The sequence below is a fragment of the Argopecten irradians genome, chromosome 1 (genome assembly GCF_041381155.1).
Source record: "Argopecten irradians isolate NY chromosome 1, Ai_NY, whole genome shotgun sequence".
NCBI lineage: Eukaryota > Metazoa > Mollusca > Bivalvia > Pectinida > Pectinidae > Argopecten > Argopecten irradians.
The window spans coordinates 49,901,850-49,926,166 of NC_091134.1; the positions used below are offsets into that span (position 1 = coordinate 49,901,850).

Sequence of the window (24,317 nt, forward strand, 5' to 3'; positions counted from 1 at the left end):
AATTTTTGGGCTTATTTCTTTATGTTATGATATGATAATCTATCATCCAGCTGCATGACCAACTTCTTCTCAACCCCCAAGTTAACCAGAGACATAATATTGGTCTTATGTTATGTTGGTGTTAAGGACTACAAAGTCTTTATAAATTAGTGATCTTGACCTTTGACTTTCATTGATGGTTTCTGCTTTAAAGGAGAAAAAAATATTAGCACCTTATAAACACAGAGATTTAAAATGTTTGGGTACGGCATGCTCTTGCTAATTACTTAGGGCTATTTAAGTTGTTTGTAGAATGACCTTTACTTATATATTCAATTAGATCAGATAGTTTAAAAAAAAATACTCATCTCTAACCAATAAGCACAAAGTTCTGATATTGGACATACTTCAAATATAGCACACTCGAGTGGAGGGCTGCTATTGAATAAATGACTTTGACCTTTGTTCAAGGCCAAAGGGGTACGTCATATAGACTAAAATTAAGCAATTACTCTTATCTCCCGAAAGTGGAAGTGGATTGAAAGTGTTTTAAATGAATGACCTTAAAATTCTTATTCAAATGCACTATGGTGTAATATATACAATGGGTATTTCAACAAAATCCTCTCCATAACTAAGAGCCATAGAGGCTTAAAATGGGCCTGTAGCATACTAGGTTGAAGAGCTACCAAGTTTATTGAATGAACAACCTTGACTTTTTATTCAAAAGCAAAAGAGGCAGATAAACTGATATATTTTGAAACTTTAAAATTTGTGCCTTTTTCATGCTTGCATTGTTTTAGTTGTAAAATGGCATCCCAAGATAAGCAGGGGAGTGATCCAGATTTACTGTCCCGTGTTAAGATGTACATTGTTTTAACATTAGAAATAATTGTATCAATTTTGAAACTAGATGTAGATCGAGATATGATGTGTTTCTAATAACAACATTTGTTACAGTTACAAGGTGGTGATAGTGAGTGGCGTCCCACAGAAAATCCCACTGGAGAAGACCCCCTCCATGGAGGTTTGTATCCACTATACTTTTACTGCCAAATTCTGCTTATAGACTAAGGTAGAGTTGAAGACATACATGTATAGGCAGTAAAATCATCATTTCATGAACCTTCATCTTCAGCTACCAATTCAGTTTTGAATGTCATGTTACAGTTTCTTGAGTTCCATCCCTACGTAATCATGACTCTGAATGATGTTACAAATGCTGCTGTCCATAAACAGAGTTACGGCCCTTTGTTTGTTTACCTGAATTGATAACTTTCTGAAAAAATAAGAAAAAAATGAATACAGGCATGCAGAATAAATTTTAATCAAAACTCATCAAATCAAATTTAATTATACAAAAACAAAATTGTGTTGAGAGATTCCTGGAAATAGATTAAATTTCACATTTTTATTTTGCAGTCAAGTGGGAGTGTTATCTTGAGACCAAAAAAGACCAAGAAAGTTGGTTAGTATTATTAGCTTGCTATCAAAATAAGATCAATCTTTTAGTTATGTCAGCAATAAAGGGGATTTTTTTCAATTGAACAATTAAAAGACTTTGACATCGTCATTAAACTTCTTACACTTTTGGACTCCTTGGTTGACCTTATGTGACCTACATCCTCTTCATTTTATCTTCTGTAACATGTGACATGTTGACATTTTGTAATCTGTGTTCTTTGACCTTTTGATTGACCTATCTAACAGGTGACATATTTATTAACTTTTTTGTAACTGTTTCAGACCGACGAGTGTCATGTAGAGACCTTGGTGAGGGTGACTGCCAGGGTTGGTTATGGAAAGGCAAAAACCGTGGCGATGGGCCACTATCTAAACATTGGCTCAAACGGTGGTGTGTTCTCAAACATCAGAACATGTTCTTCTTTAAAGATCAGGAGGTAAGTCAATCAACCTTACTGTGCTTCAAACATCAATACAACATACCTCCACCTACATCAATACAACATACCTCCACCTTTATCAGAGTTATACCCGTTTGTTACAAAACGATTAAATGACTAATCCTCCTAAAATACTGGAGGAATATCAAAAGGTTATGGGATACAGCTTTGTGTCGTAAGAGGACCTGAAATATATTTATCTATAAAGAATTCTAATCGTTATTTTCACAGTGAAATATAGTCATAAAATATATATTGCAATGTTGTAGGACCTGAAAGCAGAAGGTGTTATCCATTTACCAGCATTTCAGGTGACCCCGGCAACCAAGGATGAGGTCAAGACAAAAAAGTTGTAAGTTAAAACACATTACAACATTGTTTCTGAGATATACCCAATAGAGCATGGTATAGTGTTTACTTACAATAACTCTGTATTACTTACACCTCTTATATAGTGGAATAAATATATAGGATGTTATGACCTATGCCTTTTGACCCAGTTTGATATCATCATCTAAACTTCAGAAAAATTTATAAAACTTTATAAAAATAACACCTATGCTTCATTGAATACCTTTCAGAAGCTGAATCTGATGATATTTGAAGCACATTTGAGCAGTTGATTCAGTAGATTGCCTTGCCTTAGTTTTATACTTTGTAACTTTCAACCTTATACCCTAGAAATTATTTATGAAACAGTTCTGCACCAAAACATCTTGGAAATAATTTTTAGCTTTCTTTAAGCTTTATAAACATTTATATTCAGACTCTGTTGAAGCCATTAGTATAACCATTTCAATTTTTTGACTTAAATAAAGGTCTTGCAGTGATGATTATTAACCCATGGTAATGAACTTACTTCTGTATATTAATCAAGGCTACCAATTGTATCATAACACTCCATGCATGCTATTGATAAGTCCATTAATGGTTATGATTGGATATTTGAATGACTGTATGATTTTGTTTCTGCTATCTGACAGTACTGGGTAAGTACCGGATTGTGATACACATTCTTGTTTGGTTTTCATTCCTTATCACTTCTCAAATTCACAGCCAGATCACTTTGATGTGCTTTACGGTCATTTTAATTTCTTGAATTTCACTATGGCATGTTCTTTAAGAGTCTTGGGTCCTGGTTTCTGTGGGTGTAAAAAATCATTGGAAAGTGATCTCTGTGTTTACAGATATATAGGTCAAGCATACTTTGTATCAGGTATTGAACAAAATACAATCAATATTTTTGTCATTATGTTATATTAATTGATGGTCAGGTTAGATATTAGTAACTTGAAACAGACTGAGGTATTTGGTATTATTTTTGTTCTTTTTTATTTAGATTTGATGGTTTCCAAAAAAAATTCTGTTTGAACCTACTTGATTACAAGTTGATTGTGCATGCTTGAAAACAATTTGATGTTAGCATATCCAGATAAGGAGATGTTTGACAATGGTTCTTAATGGTTTTGTTATCTTTTTCCTGTTTGCATGAAAGTTTTATTTGGCATGTACATTATTTTGGTTATTTTGTGAAAGTTACAGCTCCTAATGCAAGGTCTTAGTATTTAAGTACCATCAGTATTTTGATTCACTGTGTTATAATTGTTTCACGTAAATTTCACTTCACTGTTACATATAATGTATGTAATAATTAATGTTGAACGTCAAAACAAAACTGACTTTTAAAGTGAGTATCAGAAGGAAATAAAGGCAAATTAATGACTCCAAATGAGGAGTTTAGTTTGGAGATTTACCATCACAGGATAGAACTAATCAATGATAAATCGTACTTTACCCACGTCGTCCTGGCATCTCTTTAATCTGATACAATTTAAAAATTGGAATGCACTGAATTTTCTTAATGCAAAATAGACCGAACATACTTTAGATTGTCAAATGTCCTTTAAAAAAAATCATAAATTATCTAGCTCACATATTTATTGTTTATCTGAATGAAAGTCACTTCATTCTTTCGGATATGATGAATTCAGGATTTTTCTCATAAATATCATTACAGTTTACAAGCATCAAAGCATCAAACCAGTTCAGTACTCTAAACTTTTGTACTGTTGGAACGTTTCACCGCGGGATGAAATGAAGAGAAGAGAAAGGGAACATTCATAGGCCTTTTTTGTTACCCTTAAACGGGACCCAATGCCATTAGGTTATGAACGGATTGAGAGCAGGCGATGGGGCCTTAACCGGTCATCTGGACTAATGGCCACAATACAAACACCTCAAAGAATTAAGACGTGTGGCACACAGTTAAAAGGCGAAACCCAAAAAAATCATTTATTAAGATGAAAGTGTCAGGTCCTGAAATAATTTAAATGGAATTATACCATGAAAATGAAGGGTCCCGTGGATCCCCACCATGCTGCAAATTCCAATTTTCGCAGTATCAAGTTAGTCAGTTCAAGTTTCAGCTTAAATATCAGGATATCTATAGGGACCTATCCACATCATATTCCGAAAACAAGGAAATTTAGAGAGTTATACCTCCCCTTGAACGTAGTAAAGACCACTTCCGGTTTTCTGTTAGTTTATATAGAAACACTTTACAACCTAACCTACATTTTTGAGTAGCTTTGAAACTGAATTTTCCCTCAAATTACATTTTGTTACAACGTTTCTTTGTTGCTGTGTTGCTGCGAATGTTTACTTGTGTTAACATATTTCCCTATAATGAAACGTGTTTTTTATCGTAATTATTGGATAGTTTCCCAACATTTTCGGTTCATTTTCCTGATCGTGGGCCGTGAGCCGATATTAAAGTGTTCCAGTGGAGGGTTTCCTTCGACTTTTGTAAGTTCCGTTCGTACGTCATCCATCTTCACCGAAAATGTATTAAATGTATGGTTGAAGTTATGGATTGTGGTAGTTAATATAATCCACTTTATCACAGTTTAATGTAATGCCGTTTTAATCCGACATTTTATCACTAAAACTTAATCATTATACTTGTATGTACCAGAAAACACACTGGTATACAGGTCCTGTGTATACATGTAATTCTAACTTGTACTTGAGTCTATAATGTTTGCGTGTTGTGTACAGTTTTTTTAAAGGAACTGGGTACATTTGACTAGCATGTCACGTTGTATATTCCAAACTAGAAAATCAAAGATGTCCGTCTGCAGACTTTTTTTTGGCATATATAAGTACTTTTGTACCATGATCCAAAATTGGTGTTGGAATACCACTGCATGTAGTTAACCGCACCGTGCTAATACCCTTCTTATAAGTGGGTGTCCTATTAAATATAAAGGACTCTTGTCATTTGGAAATAAGAAATACAATGTATGCGTCCATTATTCTCAAAATTATGAACAAATTTGTGCCTTAGTTTGTGGTTTGCTGTATTTTGGATTAGACAAGAAAAAGAAATGTTCAAGGTAGATATTAATGATTGTTTTTTCATATTAAGAGCATTCCGTCCATCCAAAAGGTCTAAAATAATCAAAAAATGGAAATTTTGTGCAAACAGTAAAAATATTTTTTCTGAAAATGCAGTAATATCTGTCATGTGTTTGTCTGCAACATAGGATATGGAAATTAAGACTTTAGTCTGACATGCAACTCACCATCACTCAATGTATTCGTTGTTATGTTTTTTCTACCGTCCATTAGTTTGTGATTACATTACTGCCCAATACAATAAGAAAACAAAAATCTTCAAATCTTAGTATTTTCCCAAGGCATTTATTTTCAAATATGACAAATATCGTGAGCATTGTCCTCACTAGCATCCAAGTGAATTGGTCCCCTTTATAGAAAATGGCGATGACATAACCGGAGTAGGGGAAACTGTGAAACAATAGCACACTATGTAAAGCTTAATAATATATTGAGTCCAAATCATAGATTATGTTAATTGATAGGGTATGTTTGAAGACATATTTATTTAATTTATGTTTATGGAATATGGAGGGATGGTGGGACAAAATAACGTTATGAAAAAAATAAATTTTTTTTTGATTCTTTACAGGCCCACCTTTCTGACAGGAATACATAAATAAACATTCTGGTTCATATGCATCGCTGAACTTTTCTACTCAATTTCCCTACCATTGCTTTCCAGTATTGGTTTATCTAATTGAGATTAGTTTCAAGCATCTGTGTCCTTGTTTTAAAGATTTTATAAGCCTCTCAAACCACTGTATAAATCCTGGCTGTATGCTAAGTAACAATAGCCAAATAAGCATATATCGTGCCACTTACAAGTACATTGTTGTAAAACATAAATATAAGCACTTTTAATGGCTGTCTGACATTCGTACATTTTGACACAAGTAAACATATTACCAACATTTAATTTTGACTCTAGAGAAAGATAGATACATGTGTTTCCGATTCTGGTTTAATAGATGACAGCTATCAGACTGATAGTACTTTTAAGGTGTGGAATGTTTTACAGGTTATGATTTGATCATGTTCGACTACATTTTATTGTTGCATGAAAACACATATACTGAAAATGGATTAGAGTAACCAGGCTAAGTCTATATATAATTCTTCTCCTTAGTGGTGTAATACATATAAATGGATTATTTTATGTTAGGTTTTATTAAATACTCACACTCACACACCCAACACAGCACACACACACACACTCACACACAAATTGGAAATGATATTCTTGTAGTTTCAACAGAGACCAAATGAAGAGTTCCATCCTAAAGGGTTTCACGGGTTAGATTGCAAAAATACATGTATTACCGAGTGACTTTGGTTAAGAAAAATACATATCCAATCATATCTTCGCTTTTAATATTGTATAATCTAAGTCATCCAGAAGTGGCAAGTCCATTATAAAAAAAAATATCACTTGCATTGTCTTCTATTGACAATGTATAATATTTTAATAATTTGGTAAGAATTACAACTATCAAGAACATAGGAGAAAATATATATTACATTATTCATTTTAGCTTTAAAAATACATATCAAATTGTGCAATAGGTTATATCAGGATCAAGTTGTGTTCCAAATTTGCACCTGAACAATAAGGAAAGATGCTATTGCCAAATTCGATATAAAACAGGAATAGGAATAAACCTACACAGTATTGTATGTACAGGGTTATGATAGTAGAAAAATGTTGCGCAACTTTCATACAAAGTATCTATATAGATAACCAAGATCTTGTTTAAATATTTTTCCTTATTCAGTCACAAACATATCTGACATAAGTTTGACGTTCTGTCAATAATATTGAATTAGCATAAGCATTGAGTTTTAAAGTCAATAAAATCTTATTTTCAATGAAGATAATTGTTGGTATGCGCAGACGACAATCACCTACACGTACTTGTGCCCGTGGTCAGAAGCAAATACATGTATAAGAAGAACACAGTAATTTTTTGATGTAGTGGTCAAATTCACAGAAACGGGCAATTTGTTTAGTGCAAGAATTAAACTAAAAACTTTTACACAAAACACATTGAATATGTAGAACGTTAAGTTTGTGCATTTTAGACTCCTGTCAAATCACAGTCAACAGTAATACGTATTTTTTACAGTATTGTCTACAAAATGTACGCGTAAATGTAATAACGGCGATATATTAACATATGCCCCTATATAGTCAAACGGGAGGGGAGTATGGTTGCGTTTCAAAAATTAGCGTAAACGCAATGACGTATGAATACCAAACGCAGTGCAGGTTCGGACTACTTCTGCTAGTTCACGCTTCGATAAGGATTTTGTGTCATTAGTTTGTGATATTTAAAAATAACAATGAAGAGTGTTTTTATTAGATCCAATTAAATATGTTATTCTGACATCAAAACAAATTGTATTTGACATCAAAAACATGTGAAAACATGTGTTCAAAGCATTGTAACGGTAATAAACTACAAAATGAATCGCTGGTCGGGGCTACCACCGGGGGGTGGGGGGGGGGGGGGGGGGGGGGGGCGATTTTCCTCAGGAATGTTCGTGGGAATTACATAGTTAAGTCAGAATGGACATGTGTATACAGATACATCTGATTGTACGTGAAACATTTCTGGGATCGTCTAAGACGAACAATAGCTTAATTAACAGTTCATATAAAGGTTTACAGAAAATAAACACATTATAGGTAGTCTATCCGAAGCCCACAGTATTCATCAGCTTAAAAGGCCCCGATCTCGTGCATGTCCAAAATAGGCCCTAAACACACTCAAAACGTTTGTCACTACATATGTACAGTAAAATAAAAGTAATGACTAGGAAGAATATAGTGTATATAGCATTTCTTAGGACCAGATACATACATGACAATCAGTCAGCAGCTCAACGGACATACCCATCAATTGGCTTTAATCACAGTCACTTTCCTCGGTTGTAAAAAATCAATATGTGGCGGCTCGCTTCCACTTCGGGAACCGCAATCACTTTACCTGACAAGGTTACTTAAACCTGGTTAGTCGTTTCCGCCTTGGTTATCTCAATTTTTAATCGAACTGGACAATATTTAATATCCTATTAACAAATAGAAAAAAAAAATATGTTTGAAATTATGAACAATTGTCATGTGTTGTATTTCAATCCCTACTGCAGCTATAACATTCAACAATCGTAACTATATCTTACGGTCATCATTTACTAACCGTAGTTACCAAACTTAGCAACCATCCACCGTTTTTAAATTGTACGTCATAGAAGATTTAAATTATGTTTAGAATATAGTGATTGAACAGTGTTTTTGATTGCGTTGAAAGGTGGTATGTACTGCAATGGGATACAGACATATTTCTACAATGTATGCGCTGTTAGCGCTATAATATAAATTATGTCTTTATACCATTGCGTTGCTATTACCACCCTTTAAAGCAATCTAAATCTGATTTCCATCTATTATAAATACAAATGCCCCTATATAGTCCAACGGTGAGTGGGAGTTGCGTTTCAAATTAGCGCTACACGCAATGACGTATGAATACAAACGCAGTGCAGGTTCGGACTACTTACTAATTCCACGCTTCGATAAGATTTTGGTTGTCATAAGTTATGTTTATTGATTTAAAATAACAACTGAAGAGGTTTCTTTATTAGATTCCTATTAAATATGATATTTGACAACAAAACCAAACATGTGTTCATAGCATGGTTACCGGTAAAAAATCTACATAAATGATTCGTCGGTCCGGGGCTACAACCGGTGGGGTTGGGAGTGGGTTGGGGGGGGCTTTCCTCAAGGAAAAAAGTAGTTCGGGGGAATCCCCAATAGTTACGTCAGATGTTCAAGTGTATACTGAACATCTGATTGTCGAGTTGAAACTATTCTGGGAGCGTCTAAGCGAACGAATAGCTTAAACAATCTTATTCAGGTTTCCAGAAGAAAAAAAAACGATTAACAGGTAGCTCTATCCGAAACAGTATCATCATCTTAAATGGACCCCCGGCTTTGCATTCAAAAATAGGCCTACACACACTCCAACACTTGTTATATCCTCTGTGTCAAGTAAAATATGATGTCCATTGGACTATGAAGGATAGACGTGTATATCGGCATTCTTAGATCGCGTATACAGACATGACCAAACATTCAGCATCTCAGACGGTCCATACCATCAATTGGCTATAACACGAGTCTCTTTCCTCGGTTGATGAAAATCAACTATTGGCGGCTCGCTCCCCCTTCGGACCGCATCAAAACTTACCCTGACAATGATACATTACGGTAGTCGTTCCGCCTAGGTTATCTCAATTTTTATTCGAAATATGTGACATTATTTAAATATATATTACCAAATTGCAAAAAAATATCGTTGTTTGAAAATAATTGAAAAGTGTCATTGTTTCATTTTCAACACAACTGCAGCTATTAATCATTCACCAATCACGGAAACTATATCTTTCGTCCATCCTGGAACTACGTTAGTTACCCAATTTAGCAACCATCACCGTTTTAAATTGTAACGTAATAGTGAGATTTTATTTATGTAAATATATAGATTGAACAGGTTTTTAGATTGCGTTTAAGGGTGGTAATAACGCAATGGTATAACAGACATTATTCTAACAAGTAGCGCTTCTACATGCTTTGAAAAGGGTCTGTATCCCATTGCGTTCATACCTCCTTTAACGCAAATTTCAATCACTGTTTCAATCTCTCTATCAACACCCCCCACCTTACGCCATTATCACGTTTAACGACGACTTTTATAGTCTCGTAGTTTTTGCACTAAAATTTAACTTTGACAGTTATCAATCATCTCAACTATGTGGGTTAACAAACTGTTCCAATATCCAAACGTCAACTCAACATACACCTCTAAAGTTTCGTAATTAACGAGATTCTCGCGAAAGTACGACTGGGACGTTTACGACCTTACAATGCTCTGTCCAAGTAAACCGGAAGTTGCTTTCCTTCGGGCGCCACTAATCGCATTTCAAAGGGCAGATAACTCAAAAACAGTTTATGTGGGGATAAGGTCTACTAGGCATTTAAATTGTATCATACCGAAAAGTCTCTACATTTTTTTTGCCTATATGACCTGATATGAAGTTCCAAGATAATTCCATTTGTACCAAAAACTCTCTTGCCCTTCATCCAAGCATGCCCGCAGACCCTACTATGAGTACCCTGGACTCTTTGGTTCTTGAGAATAAGTCGATTTAAAAGAATTTAAGCATTTTAGACCCCTGGTGACCTTGAGTGAAGGGTCAAGTCCTCGTCATGTTAACAAACTTAGTATGCCATTTCATTCCTAGCATGCGACAGACCCAATATCAGATCACTTAGGACACTCTTGTTTTATTCAATAGAGGGTCATTTATAGATTTTACCCTTGTTGACCCACTGTGACCTTTATTGAAGGTCAATGACCTTCATTTGAACAAAGTTGGTATGACACATTTAATCTGTGCATGTCACAGCCCCAATGATTCAGGTCTCTTAGGCTACATTTTTATTCGACAAGAAGTCGTTTAAAGAATTTAGCATATTTGATCCCTGTGACCTTGTAATGAATGTCATTGTAAACTGTTTGATCCAAATTTGATAGCCATTTATTCTAAGAATGCCACCAGATCAATATAAGATTTCTAGGCCTATTAGTTGTTCATCTTGAGGTCATTTAAAGATTTTACCCCTATTTGACCCTTGTGACCATGAATGAAGGTCATTTGTCCTTCATTTGAACATAATTGGTAGCCATTCAATCCTCTGTCAATGTAACAGGCCCAATACTACGTCTCTATGCAACATCATTTTTTTTTTTTAATTTTTGTTTTACCCATGAAAGTCATTTTAAAAACTTAAAGCCTATTTGACCCCAGTGACCCTAACTGAAAGTTTAAAGGTCTTCTGTTTGAACAAATTTTGGTAGCCATTTATTCCTAGCATGCCAAAGACCCAACTATCAGATCTCTAGGCCTACTTAGTATATTCACAAGAAGTTTGTTTAAAGTCTTTTAGCCTATTTGAACCATGTGACCTTTGATGAATGGTCAAGGTCATTTCATTGTGAACAAACATTGGGTAGGCCTTCATCCCAGACATGCTACAGTGAAAATATCAGTAACCCTGGGCCCTTTCAATTTGTATGAAAAAGTTTCGCACTGCAGACTGCAGACGGCGCTCGATGACGGACGATGCAATGATGAATAGAACTGCCTTACCCTTCGGCGTCAGATGACCTAAAAATATACTCATGTAGCATTGAAGTCATATAAGGAATTTTAGTCCTAGTAGAACCCTGTGACCTTGAATAGAAGGTCCAAGGTTATTTATTTAAACAACCATATTGTTAGTTTTCAATTTTATTTGATATATACCGGCCACAGTTAACTCGAAAGATACAATTATAATTGATTGTCTATTAAACACACCAAAAACGTAAATGTAATTAAAAAATGAAAAAATCCATTTAAGCTACATCCTCTAAATACTACATCCAAGGGTAAATATCACTGACGTAAGATTCCACACTTGGAATATTATCTTAGTAACATAGGGAACACATTCAGAAGAAACCAAAAACAGTCACAATCACAGGCTTGCAGAAAGAAATAATTTTTGCTTCATACCTAAATACACCAGGGGAATACTATCACCTGACGAAATATCCACCCATGAACTAATATCTCTCTTAGTAATATTGGATGCAGTTCAGTAAAAAACAAGAGGCACAAGTGGCATTTGATGGTCACCTGTAGTGATGTTACATAAAGAACCTTGCAAAGTTGTTACAAATCTTTAAAAAGGCATTTATGAATTAAAATAAACCCCTTTGGGACCCCAATCCTCATGCACCTGGGGGGTCAGTCAATGGAAAATTTGATGATAGGATTCAATGGCAACTTCTTACCTGATGTAATTCTTGACCAACATTTTGACTATTTTTATATTACAAATTTGACCAAATAATGTTCAAAAAATGTTGTTTACCTATAAAAAAACAATTAGTACCTTGACCCCTCCCGAGGGGAGGACAAAACATGAGACCCCAAGGTTCATATACATAATTCATGATTTTTTGTAAAGGACCTTAAGACCTTTCCATCTAATGAAGAGGTATTTGATTCTAACCAATTTCCACAAATTTTAGATGGAAGGTTTTTGAAGTTTAAATCTATCCTTTTTGGACCCATTTTAGCCCCACCCCTCAGACCCTGGGGGTCAGTTACGGGAAAATATGGTTAATTATGATTCATTGACCAATTCAAACAGATAATTCTGATTCATATTTCTATTACAATATGACACAAAATAATGCTCCAAAATGTGTTTTTACCTAAATAAACTATAGTAAACTTGACCCCCTCCCAACGGTTGATTCACATCTATGAAGAAGTATTTGATTCCAGCTATTTCTTGAAATTTTTTAGAAGAAGATTGTTGAAGTTTTTAGGCCTAATTGACTCCTTTTGCCCTCAAAACCTCGAGTGTTCCTAGGGGACCATATAACTCACAATTTTTGATTGACCTTTGGCCTTGAAAGGTCTCAGCAAAATAAAATTAGGATCACCTGAGACATCATCTCAGAGACCTCAAACTGAGTCCTGCAGAAGACATCCTTTCAAGATTACAGAGAAAGTGAGACCCAACTTCAACCAACCCCTAAAAAATGTCAAAATATCGACAATATTGGTCTGACCGAATACTCAATCCTAAACTAAACAACATTTCTCTTTTTTTTGCAATTCTTTAGTGATATTGAGCATTTTGCTAGAAAAATATACCTTAAAAAATAATAAGCCAATTACCTCCCTTTGATCCAATCCCAATGAAAACTGTTCATATGAACATTTAAAGAATATAAAGTTTTTAATTTAAAACCCACGTACCCTTTTTACAAGTAAGTCAGTTGTTTGATGGTATTACATGCATCTGATCATACATAAAACTTGCATAAGATATTTAACAATATAGTGTTTTAATCAAGAAATAGCCTTGGAAATGTAATAATGCTAATAATTCGAAATTTCATGATTGGGCAATTAGGGTAATGAGTTATATTAGGTGCCAATCTTTCCAATTATCATAACATTTATGAGACCTTTTATGAGAACTCTATTCGTGGGGCCACCGGTGACCAAGTGGTAAAGTTGTCCCAACATATTACCAACAAGCCGTCCACCTCTGGGTCACAAGTTCGAATCCTATGTGGAGAATTTGCCAGGTACTGACAGCTGGTCGGTGAGGGGGGGGGGGGGGTTTTTTCTCCGGGTTCTCCGGCTTCCCTCCACCATCAAACCTGTGCACGTCCTTAAATGACCCTGCATGGCTGTTAATAGGACGTTAAACTAATAAAAAAAGAGAACTCTATTCTACATCCGAATTGTACATCCTAATTGGAACACATATGGTACCAGGTAATTAAATTATTTTAAATCTTTGATACTGCTGAATGATATGAAAATCAGTTAAATAAATCATCACATTAAAGGATCTATTTGTAGCTTTTATTCATACGCAGAAATGAATTGCTTAATTGGTACATCTTTCATACTTCAGTCTTTTGTTTTATTAATAATATATTAGTTTTTTTTTATTGAGTGAAGATTACCTATAATATATATATATATATAGGTACTAGTATTTAAAATAGTTGCCGTTTCCAAGTGTTATTCATTTTGCAGATGAAAAAACTTGTCAACAGCAAGCAAATCATATATTTAAAAGTCTATACCTTAATCGAAAACTGGCTTTCAGTATTAACAGTTTTTTTTTTAAATTGTTTTTTTTTAGAAAAACATTTTGAAAACCTTTTCAAGCTGATGAGGCTGTTACAAGTTTGACATTCACTACTGTATAGTGAGTGTTATAACTAGGTCTCCTTTTACCTAGATACTGTATGATATTTAAAAAAAAAAAAACAGAAAACTGTTGTTATTTTGGAAATAAAATGTCAAAATATCCTTAAAGGCTCGTGGTATTTCAAATTTTATAAATTTAAGTTTAATAAATTTCAAATGATGTAGCCATGAGTTGTAAGATTCTATTTATCACATAACTAGTATTAATCAAAACAAAGTTAAAACTCAGTGATTCTGACAGGGACAGTGGCGTAGGAATGATGAAATGTAGTTGGGGGGCAAAGGTCCTCAATATTTCATAATTTCATAACACCCCCCCCCCAACGCCCCGCACGTCCACAGGAACTACTTGATTACTTTATATATACATTACATATTTAATTGGGGAGATCCAAGGGATTTGAACATACGGATTCACACGCATCGGCACATTGTTGTGTAACTCAAAATAATAATCAACTGAATTGTCTTGCTAAGACATATAAAACAAATAAATCTTTTAAGAAGCTTTTTTTGTAATAGTATAATTCCTTGATGGACATTTTTAGTCTAGTTCGTGTGTATTGAATTTTCATTATTAAAGGTTTGAACATTACATGCTTGAATGTTTTAGGAAACGCGCAGCGAAATATTTTCTAAAAAGGCATCCATGGTGCTTAGTTTAAAGTGCACCTTGACCTCAATAAATGACCACCGATCAATCCGTGAAAAAATAATCATACAACATCATAAGACGTCAGTATATCTACGACGCCAACCAATAACGTTTTCGTCTTACAATTTATGACATGACCCGTATATAACAATTCTAAATGGGTCAGAGTGATACTATACATGTATGCCAATTTTGCACAACACGGGTCAATCTGATAGGATTCCTGTAGGCATCCTAATTTTACGCAGTAGTTGTCTATCACTATACCAGAGATTTATATAATTGGGATAAGTAACTAGGGCTGTTCTCGCGATATCGCATACCCGCCTATTGTTATCGTAAACGGATATGAACGGTTACCGCGAGACCAAGCCGTGCGTCGCTGCGCACTCATAGCTGGAGGCGAGTTATCATAGTGTTAGCTCGTGATGCTGTGTACGGCATATTTGACTATATACAAACCAAATAAACATCGAAATGTTATCTCATAGTATTTTTTTACTGTTACATTTATAGACGCTCATCTCCTGCATTGTATATTTATGTATATTTTGTCAAATTCTGTGTGTGTTTTTTTTTATGAAAAATTGTAAAATTAAAACCTATGCATTGAAAGTAATGATCAAAATGTTGGTAAATTTTGGTGATTAATGACAAAATTATAAAAGCTTAATTTATTTTGTTAGAATGAAAAATACGACACATATAAATTTAATGAGTTAAACCCTGAGATATTCAATTCGGCTTTAGTAAAAAAAAAATTCTTGGTAAAGCAATATATTTAAATAAATTATATTCAAATCTCTGGTAAAGCGGAATATTTACATTTCACTTAGACTTGACTTTTATTTCAATGATGGTTCTATGCATTATAAAATAAAGCTGTTTGAGAAAATTAAAATTAGAAAAATATTATCTAATTTACAAACGTACTGTTATGCCTTCAAGACTCAACACACAGTGTAAATGGACTGGACCCCCCTGGAGTTAAGTGAGTCCCGATGACCTGGGCGGATGGCCAGGTGTTCTGGCCGACGGTTCACCTGATGACAGTATGACACTGCTGCTTATAGCAGTTTGCAAATCACTTTCCGATAATTAGATACACAAATTATGCTATCTATCACAGCTCGATCGGCAAACTGTATCTCTTCGCCATGATATAGATTGGGTACCTTCGATAATTTGTTAACTTGTACTTGAGCTTTAAAAGTTTCCATATGTATACAAACTCAATCAATAGAAAATTAACTAATTTGAAAACTAAATGGAAATCAGATCAATTATTGAAATCTGAGTTAACTTGGTTTAAAATGTAGCTATCTTTCACGACCCTATCTGAACAGTATCGTCTGCATATAAATTTTCGGGTAAACTTCGATTATTTTTGTAACCGTTTTACCACCAAAAAATTCAAAAGGTTCAATATGATTTCACATTAGATCAATTTAAAATACTAACATTTAAAAAGTTTACCAAGTAACTAAAAAAAAAAATAAAATTTTTTTTTTTTTGAAAACTGAAATGGAAAAAATTCGGTTCAATTATTGAAATCAGAGTATGTGGGTTTTTATTATATTAATATTTCACGGGGCGATCGATTGTACCGATCGAGGAAGTAATCATGCCGGGATGAAGACATTCACTGTTAACATTACGTATATTTAGTGTAACACCTCTAACAACTTTGAAAATGTGATGGATTATATCAAATAAATCACATATTTGCAAAATTTTTTTGAGCAAACTTTTAAGCAATTTGGTTTTTTTTTTTCATGTACATGCAAAATTGTCCAAGATACGCCTTCATCGGACGAAGCGTAGTTTTTTCAATATGTCGTCGTTAGACTGTACTCGACAGTAATTTAGACTACTCGGTGCACTCTGGGATACGCTTCCGCAGTCGGCGTCGTTACCGTAAGGGCTATGAGCTAGCTTCTTATCCCAGGCAATTTAAATCTCTGCAGCTATATCCACAACACAGCAAAATTGTGAAATGAATTTTTAAAACTGCCCTCACCCACCCAGTCTGAAAAAGTAACTTAAGCATACAACAAATGTCCATATCAACATGTGCATGTTAATAATGTTGATCATTTCCGTTGTAAACTTACATGTGTTACCATTTTTTCGTACTGCGATTTTGTTTTTCTTTAGTTGTGTCTAATATTCAGATTACTTAAAGTCGTTTCGGTACCTTCTGAAAGTGAAAAGTCATTTCGCCACATGTTCACTTTATGATACCGAAAGACTTTCGCATGTACCGAAATGACATGTAACGTAAGCTAACGTTACGTACGTTACATGTGAGCCTACGCACTACCGAAACGATATATATGTGCATGACTTTATGGTTTAACTACTAGCAATTTAATCATATTATGCTCAAACAATATATTAGGAGATACATATATTCAAACGGCATCTGCCTCAAAGCCAGTACAGTTGTCAGTTTACGTGCTGTTAAGCCACGATTTAGAACACATGCATGGTTCTGTTGTCAGACAGTCACTCGCGATGGTGATCATAAACAGACTGTAAACAGTACCTAACGTTATATTTGCAGGCCTACAAAAACAATCAAATATATCTGATAATACTAATATCCACCGATAATGATATTGATGTCTATAACAAGTAAAATGAACAATTACTTACCTGATAATGCCGGATTTAACTTGAACATCAAGGCGGCTTCAACGTTTTTACTCAACCGGATACAAACAATACACATTCCTTATAGGGGGCGCGATAGTCTGCGCCATGATTTTGTGCGTTCGAGACAGTACAAATAGATTCATTTCACTGTTGCACTTGTTGGGCGCATTTTGTAACATAAATTTGATGATTAGTGCATACATTATTTACTCATTTTATAATGTTTAGTCACTTCTATAGAAAATTTCAAAAATATCACTCATTTTTAAATGGTACATTTGCCGGTCCAATCGTTCAGAATAGCTCAGAAGGAAGGCGCCTGGGACCCCGAAATATCTCGTCTGTTGTGGAAATTTACCGAAAACCTGCGAAATACCACCAATATTCAAGGCTGTATTGTGGCCGTTGTATGTAACATTTCCAAAAATCAGAAATACCGTTTTGTTCAGAATTATGCAAGGGACCTTTTTATATGTAAAAAGTTCTAGCATTGTCAGCTTTATTAGTTAATTTACTAGGACGAATTAAACAGAAACCAGTGGTCAAAATGATCGATTTTGGAGGTTTTACACCAAAATATCTCGTCCTTTGAATTTTCATAGCTAAGGTGATTACTTCAATCGAATAGATCACGCCGCATTATACGCGCGCATGTTTAGCTTTCAGTTCAAAATTTCAGCATCTCAAAATAGTCGTTGGGTTTCCTATTACTCAATCGCGGGGGAAAATAAGCAGGTTGATAGGTTTATTTAGCCGAGTGTTTTTTGTTAAAAATTTCGTTCCTAGAACGAAAAACTTGGTATAACAGGAGTTGTGTTCTTTCTCGTTCATTTCATACATTGGGTTCAGTGTTTTGTTAAGTAAACATGTAGGTTATGTTGTAGTGGTAATGGAAATTACTGGAAATTATCATTACATTGGGATTAGTAGTAACGATATCGCGTACTAGTTGGGCGAGCACCTGAAGGAGCTGTCGCGGGATGAATTGAAGAGAAGAGAAAGGGAAGATAACTCTTGTTGTTACCCTTTAAGAGGGACCAATTCCATTAGGTTATGAACGAGAGGCCGATGGGCCTTAAACGGTCATCTGACTAATTGGCACAATACAACACCTCAAAGAATAAAGAAGTGGCACACAGTTTTTATAGGCAATCCAAAAAAACTCATTTAATTAGAAGAAAGTCCAGGTTAGCTGATATATTTAATGAATTAGACCATGAATGAAGGTCCCTTGATTCCCCACCATGCTGCAAATCCAATTTCCAGTCTCAAGGTAGTCATTCATGTTACAGGCTCAAATATCAGGTCTCTATAGGCCTTTTAAGTTTATTCACACGGAAGTCCTTAAAAGTAATTTTTAGCCCATTTGTATTTGACCCCTGATGAAGGTCAAGATAATTTTTATTTGGAACAAATTTATAGCCCTTCATCCAAGCATGCCACAGACCCAATATGAGTAACCCTGGGCCTTTTGGTTCTTGAGAAGAAGTCGTTTAAAGATTTTAGCATTTTTGACCCCTGTGACCTTGAGTGAAGGAGCTTGAAGGTCAAGGTCCTTCATTTGAAACAAACTTTGGTAGCCATTCATTCTAGCATGAAAAAACAGACCCAATATCAGATCTCTAGGCCTCTTAGTTATTCACAAGAGGTCATTTAAAGATTTTACCCTATTTGACCCCTGTGACCTTGAATGACAGGTCATTGTGCCTTCATTAGGAACAAAGTTACGTTGCCATTCATATCAGCATGTCACAGGCCCAATATCAGGTCTCTAGGCTCACTTATTTATTCACATGAAGTCGTTTAAAGATTTTAGCCTATTTGGACCCCTGTGACCTTGAATGAAAGTCAAGGTCATCTGTTTTTGAACAATTTTTCGGTAGCCATTTCATTTTAGCATGCCACCAGACCCAATATCAGATCTCTAGGCCTCTTAGTTATTCATGCAAGAGGTCGTTAAAGATTTTACCCTATTTGACCCCTGTGACCTTGAATGAAGGTCATTTGTCCTTCATTTGAACAAAGTTTTGGTAGCCATTCATCTTGTGCATTGTCACAGGCCCAATATCAGGTCTCCTAGGCTACTTACTTATTCACATGAAGTCCCCAGTTGTTTAAAGATTTTAGAGCCTATTTGACCCCTGTGACCTTGAATGAAAATCAAGGGTCATCTGTTTGAACAAATTTGGTAGCCATTCATTGTAGCATGCCACAGACCCAATATCAGGTCTCTAGGCCTCTTAGTTATTCACAAGAAGGTCGTTTAAAGATTTTTACCCTATTTGACCCCTGTGACCTTGAATGAAGGTCATTGTCCTTCATTTGAACAAAGTTGGTAGCCATTCATCCTCAGCATGTCACAGGCCCAATATCAGGTCTCTAGACTACTTATTTTATTCACATGAAAGTTCCCATTTAAAGATTTTAACCTATTTGAACCCCTGTGACCTTGAAGAATGATAAGTCAAGAGTCATCTGTTTTGAACACAAATTTGGTAGCCATTCATTCTAGCATGCCACGAGACCCAATATCAGGAGTAGGCCTCTTAGTTTGTCACAAGAAGATTGTTTAAAATCTTTTTCCTATTTGGACTGCCCTGGTGACCTTGAATGAAGGCAGGTTCATTTATTTGAACAAACTTGGCAGACCCTTTCATCCCAGTCATGCCGCTAACCTAAGTATTGAGTACCCCTGGGCGCCATTTTGGTTTTTTTGATAAGAATTTGTTTTTGAAATTTTAGCCTCTTTTTGACCCCCCATGTGACCTTGCGGAGTATGAAGGTCAAGGTCATGTCATTTGAACAAACTTGGTAGCCCTTCATCCCAGCATGCTACAGGCCCAAATATCAGTACCCTGGGCCTTTTTTCATTTGAATGAAAAAAAAGTTTTTTGCACTGGCGCAGACTGCGGAGGCACACGATGAGAACGGGGACGATGCATGATGACAATAGATCCTTTCCTGACCTAAAAAATATACCTGAGCTTGGAAGTCATTTAAGGGATTTTTAGTCTATTTGGACCCCTGTGACCTTGAATAAAGGTTATTTATTTTCAACAACCTTGGTAATTGTATAAATATTATACTGGCAGTTAACCTGAAAGATACAATATAATTGATTGTCTATAAAAAACCAATAAAGGAATGTAATTAAAAAATGAAAAAAAATCCTTTTAAGCAACATCCTCAATACTAACTCCATGGGTAACTATCACTGACGTAATATCCACTCCCTTTGGAATATCTCATAGTAACTTGGAGCCACTTCAGAAGAAACAAACTGACCTCACAAGGCTTGCAGACAATCATTTTTGGCTACATCCTCAATACTCCAGGGGTTACTATCACTGACGTAATATTGGTCTAATATCTCTTAATAAAATTGGATGCAGTTCAGAAGAAAAAAAGGGCCCAAGAGGCCTTGATGGTAACCTGATTGAAATGCTAATACAGAAAGAACATTGCAAAGTTGGTTCAAATCTTTAAAAACGCATTTATGGGAATTAAAAGAAACCCCTTTTGGACCCAATCCTCAGGCCCCCCCGGGGGTCAGTCATGGAAAATTTGTTAATAGGATTCAATGGCCATATCATAACTGATAATTCTGACAACATTTGACTCATTTTCTATTACAAATGACCAAATTATGTTCAAAAAAAATGTGTTTTCTCCTATAAAAACTAAATAGTAAAACTTGACCCTCCCTCCCCACAGGTTCATATATAATTCATAATTATTGTAAAGGACCTTAATAGACCTTTCCCATCTATGAAGGAGTATTTGATTCTAACCATTTCCACAATTTTAGATGAAGGGTTTTTGAAGTTTAAGCCTATCCTATTTGACCCATTTTAGCCCCACCCCTCAGGCCCCTGGGGGTCAGTTATGGGAAATATGTTAATATGAATTCATTGACCATTTCATACTGATAATTCTGATTCATTTTTCTATTACAAATGACCTAATAATGCTCAAAAATGTGTTTTTACCTAAATAAACTATGTAGTAAACTTGAGCCCCTCCCCATGTGATTCCATCTATGAAGGAGTATTTTGATTCCACTATTTCTTGAATTTCTAGAAGAAGATTGTTGAGAGTCCGTTGAAGTTTTAGCCTAATTGACCCCTTTTGGCCCCAACCCTCAGGTTTCCTAGGGGACCATATAATTCACAAATTTTGATTGACCTTTGGCCTTGAAAGGTCTCTGCAAAATTAGATTAGGTCACTGGAGACTTCATCTCAGGTGACCTCAAAACTGAGTCCTGCATAGACTTCCTTTCAAGATATTTACAGAGAAAGTGACACCCCTCTAACTTCAAACCAACCCCTGGTAACCCCTGGTTTATGGAGAAGGATTAGGCTATTTACTCTGCTATTTTCTTAAATAAAGGGAGACTTAAACTTGATATGTGGCATTTTTATAATTGTCCCTATGACATACAATTAAGCAAAGAGTTTTTCATCATAATTGCTATTGCTGCCTGGAATATGCAATTTTCATGAATAACCATGCAAAAGTCTCTGCTAGCTACCCCCATTTTATCGAAAAAAAAAAAGTTTTAAAAAAAATGGTAATAATAGACAATATCGCCTGGCTGGCACTCAATCTCTTACAAATTACATTTACATTCTAGAGAACAAGAAATGTTAAACAGTTTTTTACAGAGAAAAAAAAAACAAAATAAAACTACTGCTATAATCAAGTTAAAATAACCAGAAAATGTATAAATCTATGCAATAGATGTACTTAAATGTATGGTATGTACTTCAAATATGATTGCAATTACTATACATACATGTATAATGTATATGGTATGTCGGAGTGAATGTGTATTGCCTGTATTATGTAATGTACTATAAAATGTCTTGAAAAATAAAAAAAAATATATAAAAAAAAAAATAAAATAACCAGGAATTCATTTAATATGGATTTTATCGTTTTCATAATGACACGTGCATCAAAAGATTTGAAAAATATCATGTAATTATTACATTGTACATCACGAATAATCAGGTAAAAGTCTCTGCTACCCCCATTTTTTATCAATTAAGAAACTGTTTTTCCACCTGTAGATAATAAAAAAATGTCAAAATATAGACAATATTGGTCTGACCGAATACTCAATCCAAAACTAAACATACATTTCTCTGTTTTTGCAATTCTTTTAGTGATATTGAGCATTTTGCTAGAAAATATACCTTTAAAAAATAATAAGCCAATTACCTCCCTTTATCCAATTCCAATGAAAAACTGTTCATATGAACATGTAAAGAATATAAGTTTTTAATTTAAAACCCACGTTACCTTTTAACAAGTAAGTCAGTGGTTTGATGGTATACATGCATCTGATCATACATGTTCTTGCATAAGATATTTAACAATACAGTGCTTTTTAATCAAGAAATGCCCTTGGAAATGTATAATGCTAATTCGAAAATCATGTTGGGCAATTAGGGTAATGAGTTATATTAGGTGCCCAATCTTTCTAATTATTTTCATAACATTTATGAGACCTTTTATGAGAACTCTATTCGTGGCGGCCTCACGGTGACCAAGTGGTAAAGTTGTCCCAACATATTACCACAAGCCGTCCACCTCTGGGTCACAAGTTCGAATCCTATGTGGAGGAATTTGCCAGGTACTGACAGTATGGTCGGTGATTTTTCTCCAGGTTCTACGGCTTTCCCTCCACCATCAAAACCTGGCACGTCCTTAAATGGACCCTGCATGGCTGTTAATAGGACGTTAAACTAATAAAAAAAAGAGGTAAACTCTATTCTATATCCGAATTGTACATCCTAATTGGATACACATATGGTACCAGGTAATTAAAATTATTTTAAATCCTTGATACTGCTGAATGATATGAAAATCAGTTTTAAATAAATCATCACATTAAAGGATCTATTTGTTAGCTTTTATTCATACGCAAGAAATGATGTACGTAATTGGTACATCTTTCATACTTCAGTCTTTTGTTTTATTAATCATATTTAATTTTTATATTGAGGAAGATTTACCTACATATATCATATATATAGGTACTAGTATTTAAAATAGTTACCGTTTTCCAAGTGTTATTCATCACAGATGAAAAAAATGTCAACAGCAAGCAAATCATATATTTTAAAAGTCTATACCTTAACCGAAATGGCTTTCAATGTTATCAATTTTTTTTTTTAAAATTGTTTTTTTTGATTTAGAAACATTTTGAAAACCTTTCTCAAGCTGATGAGGCTGTTACAAGTTTGACATTCACTACTGTATAGTGAGTGTTATAACTAGGTCTCCTTTTACCTAGATACTGTATGATATTTTTAAAAAAACCCAGAAAACTGTTGTTATTTTGGAAATAAAATGTCAAAATATCCTTAAAGGCTCGTGGTATTTCAATATTTTATAAATTTAAGTTTAATAAATTTCAAATGATGTAGCCATGAGTGTAAGATTCTATTTATCACATAAACTAGTATTAATCAAAACATAGTCAAAACTTCAGTGATTCTGACAGGACAGTAAGCGTGCAGGAAGATGAAACGTAGTGGGGGGGGGGGGCGGGGGCAATGGTCCTCAATATTTCATAATTTTCATAACACCCCCACCCCGCGCCCTACACCCACAGGAGATACTTGATTTACTTTTTTCATATATCATTACATATTTTATTGGGGGGGTCCGAGGGATTTGAACATACCGGATTCACACCATCGGCACATTGTTGTGTAACTCAAAATAATAATCAACACTGAATTGTCTTGCTGAAGGACATAATTAAACAAAAGAAAATCTTTTAAGAAGCATTTTTTGTAATAGTATAATTCCTTGGTGGGACATTTTTAGTCTAGTTCGTGTGTATTGAATTTTTCAT

The 24,317-nt window shown here is 34.7% G+C and overlaps 1 protein-coding gene across 4 annotated transcripts in view; it reads left to right on the forward strand.

Moving 5' to 3' along the window:
- LOC138331400 (uncharacterized) overlaps window positions 1–24,317 on the forward strand; it is a 90,309-nt gene that overhangs the window by 52,670 nt on the left and 13,322 nt on the right. For all 4 annotated transcript variants that reach the window (XR_011209691.1, XM_069279014.1, XM_069278994.1 and 1 more), the window contains 4 exons: window positions 940–1,006; window positions 1,402–1,447; window positions 1,726–1,880; window positions 2,153–2,235. Coding sequence is in view for 3 of the 4 variants with exons in the window: in XM_069279014.1 (XP_069135115.1) it covers window positions 940–1,006; window positions 1,402–1,447; window positions 1,726–1,880; window positions 2,153–2,235 (351 nt within the window). In the remaining variant the exon portion in view is untranslated. The remainder of the gene's footprint in view (window positions 1–939; window positions 1,007–1,401; window positions 1,448–1,725; window positions 1,881–2,152; window positions 2,236–24,317) is intronic.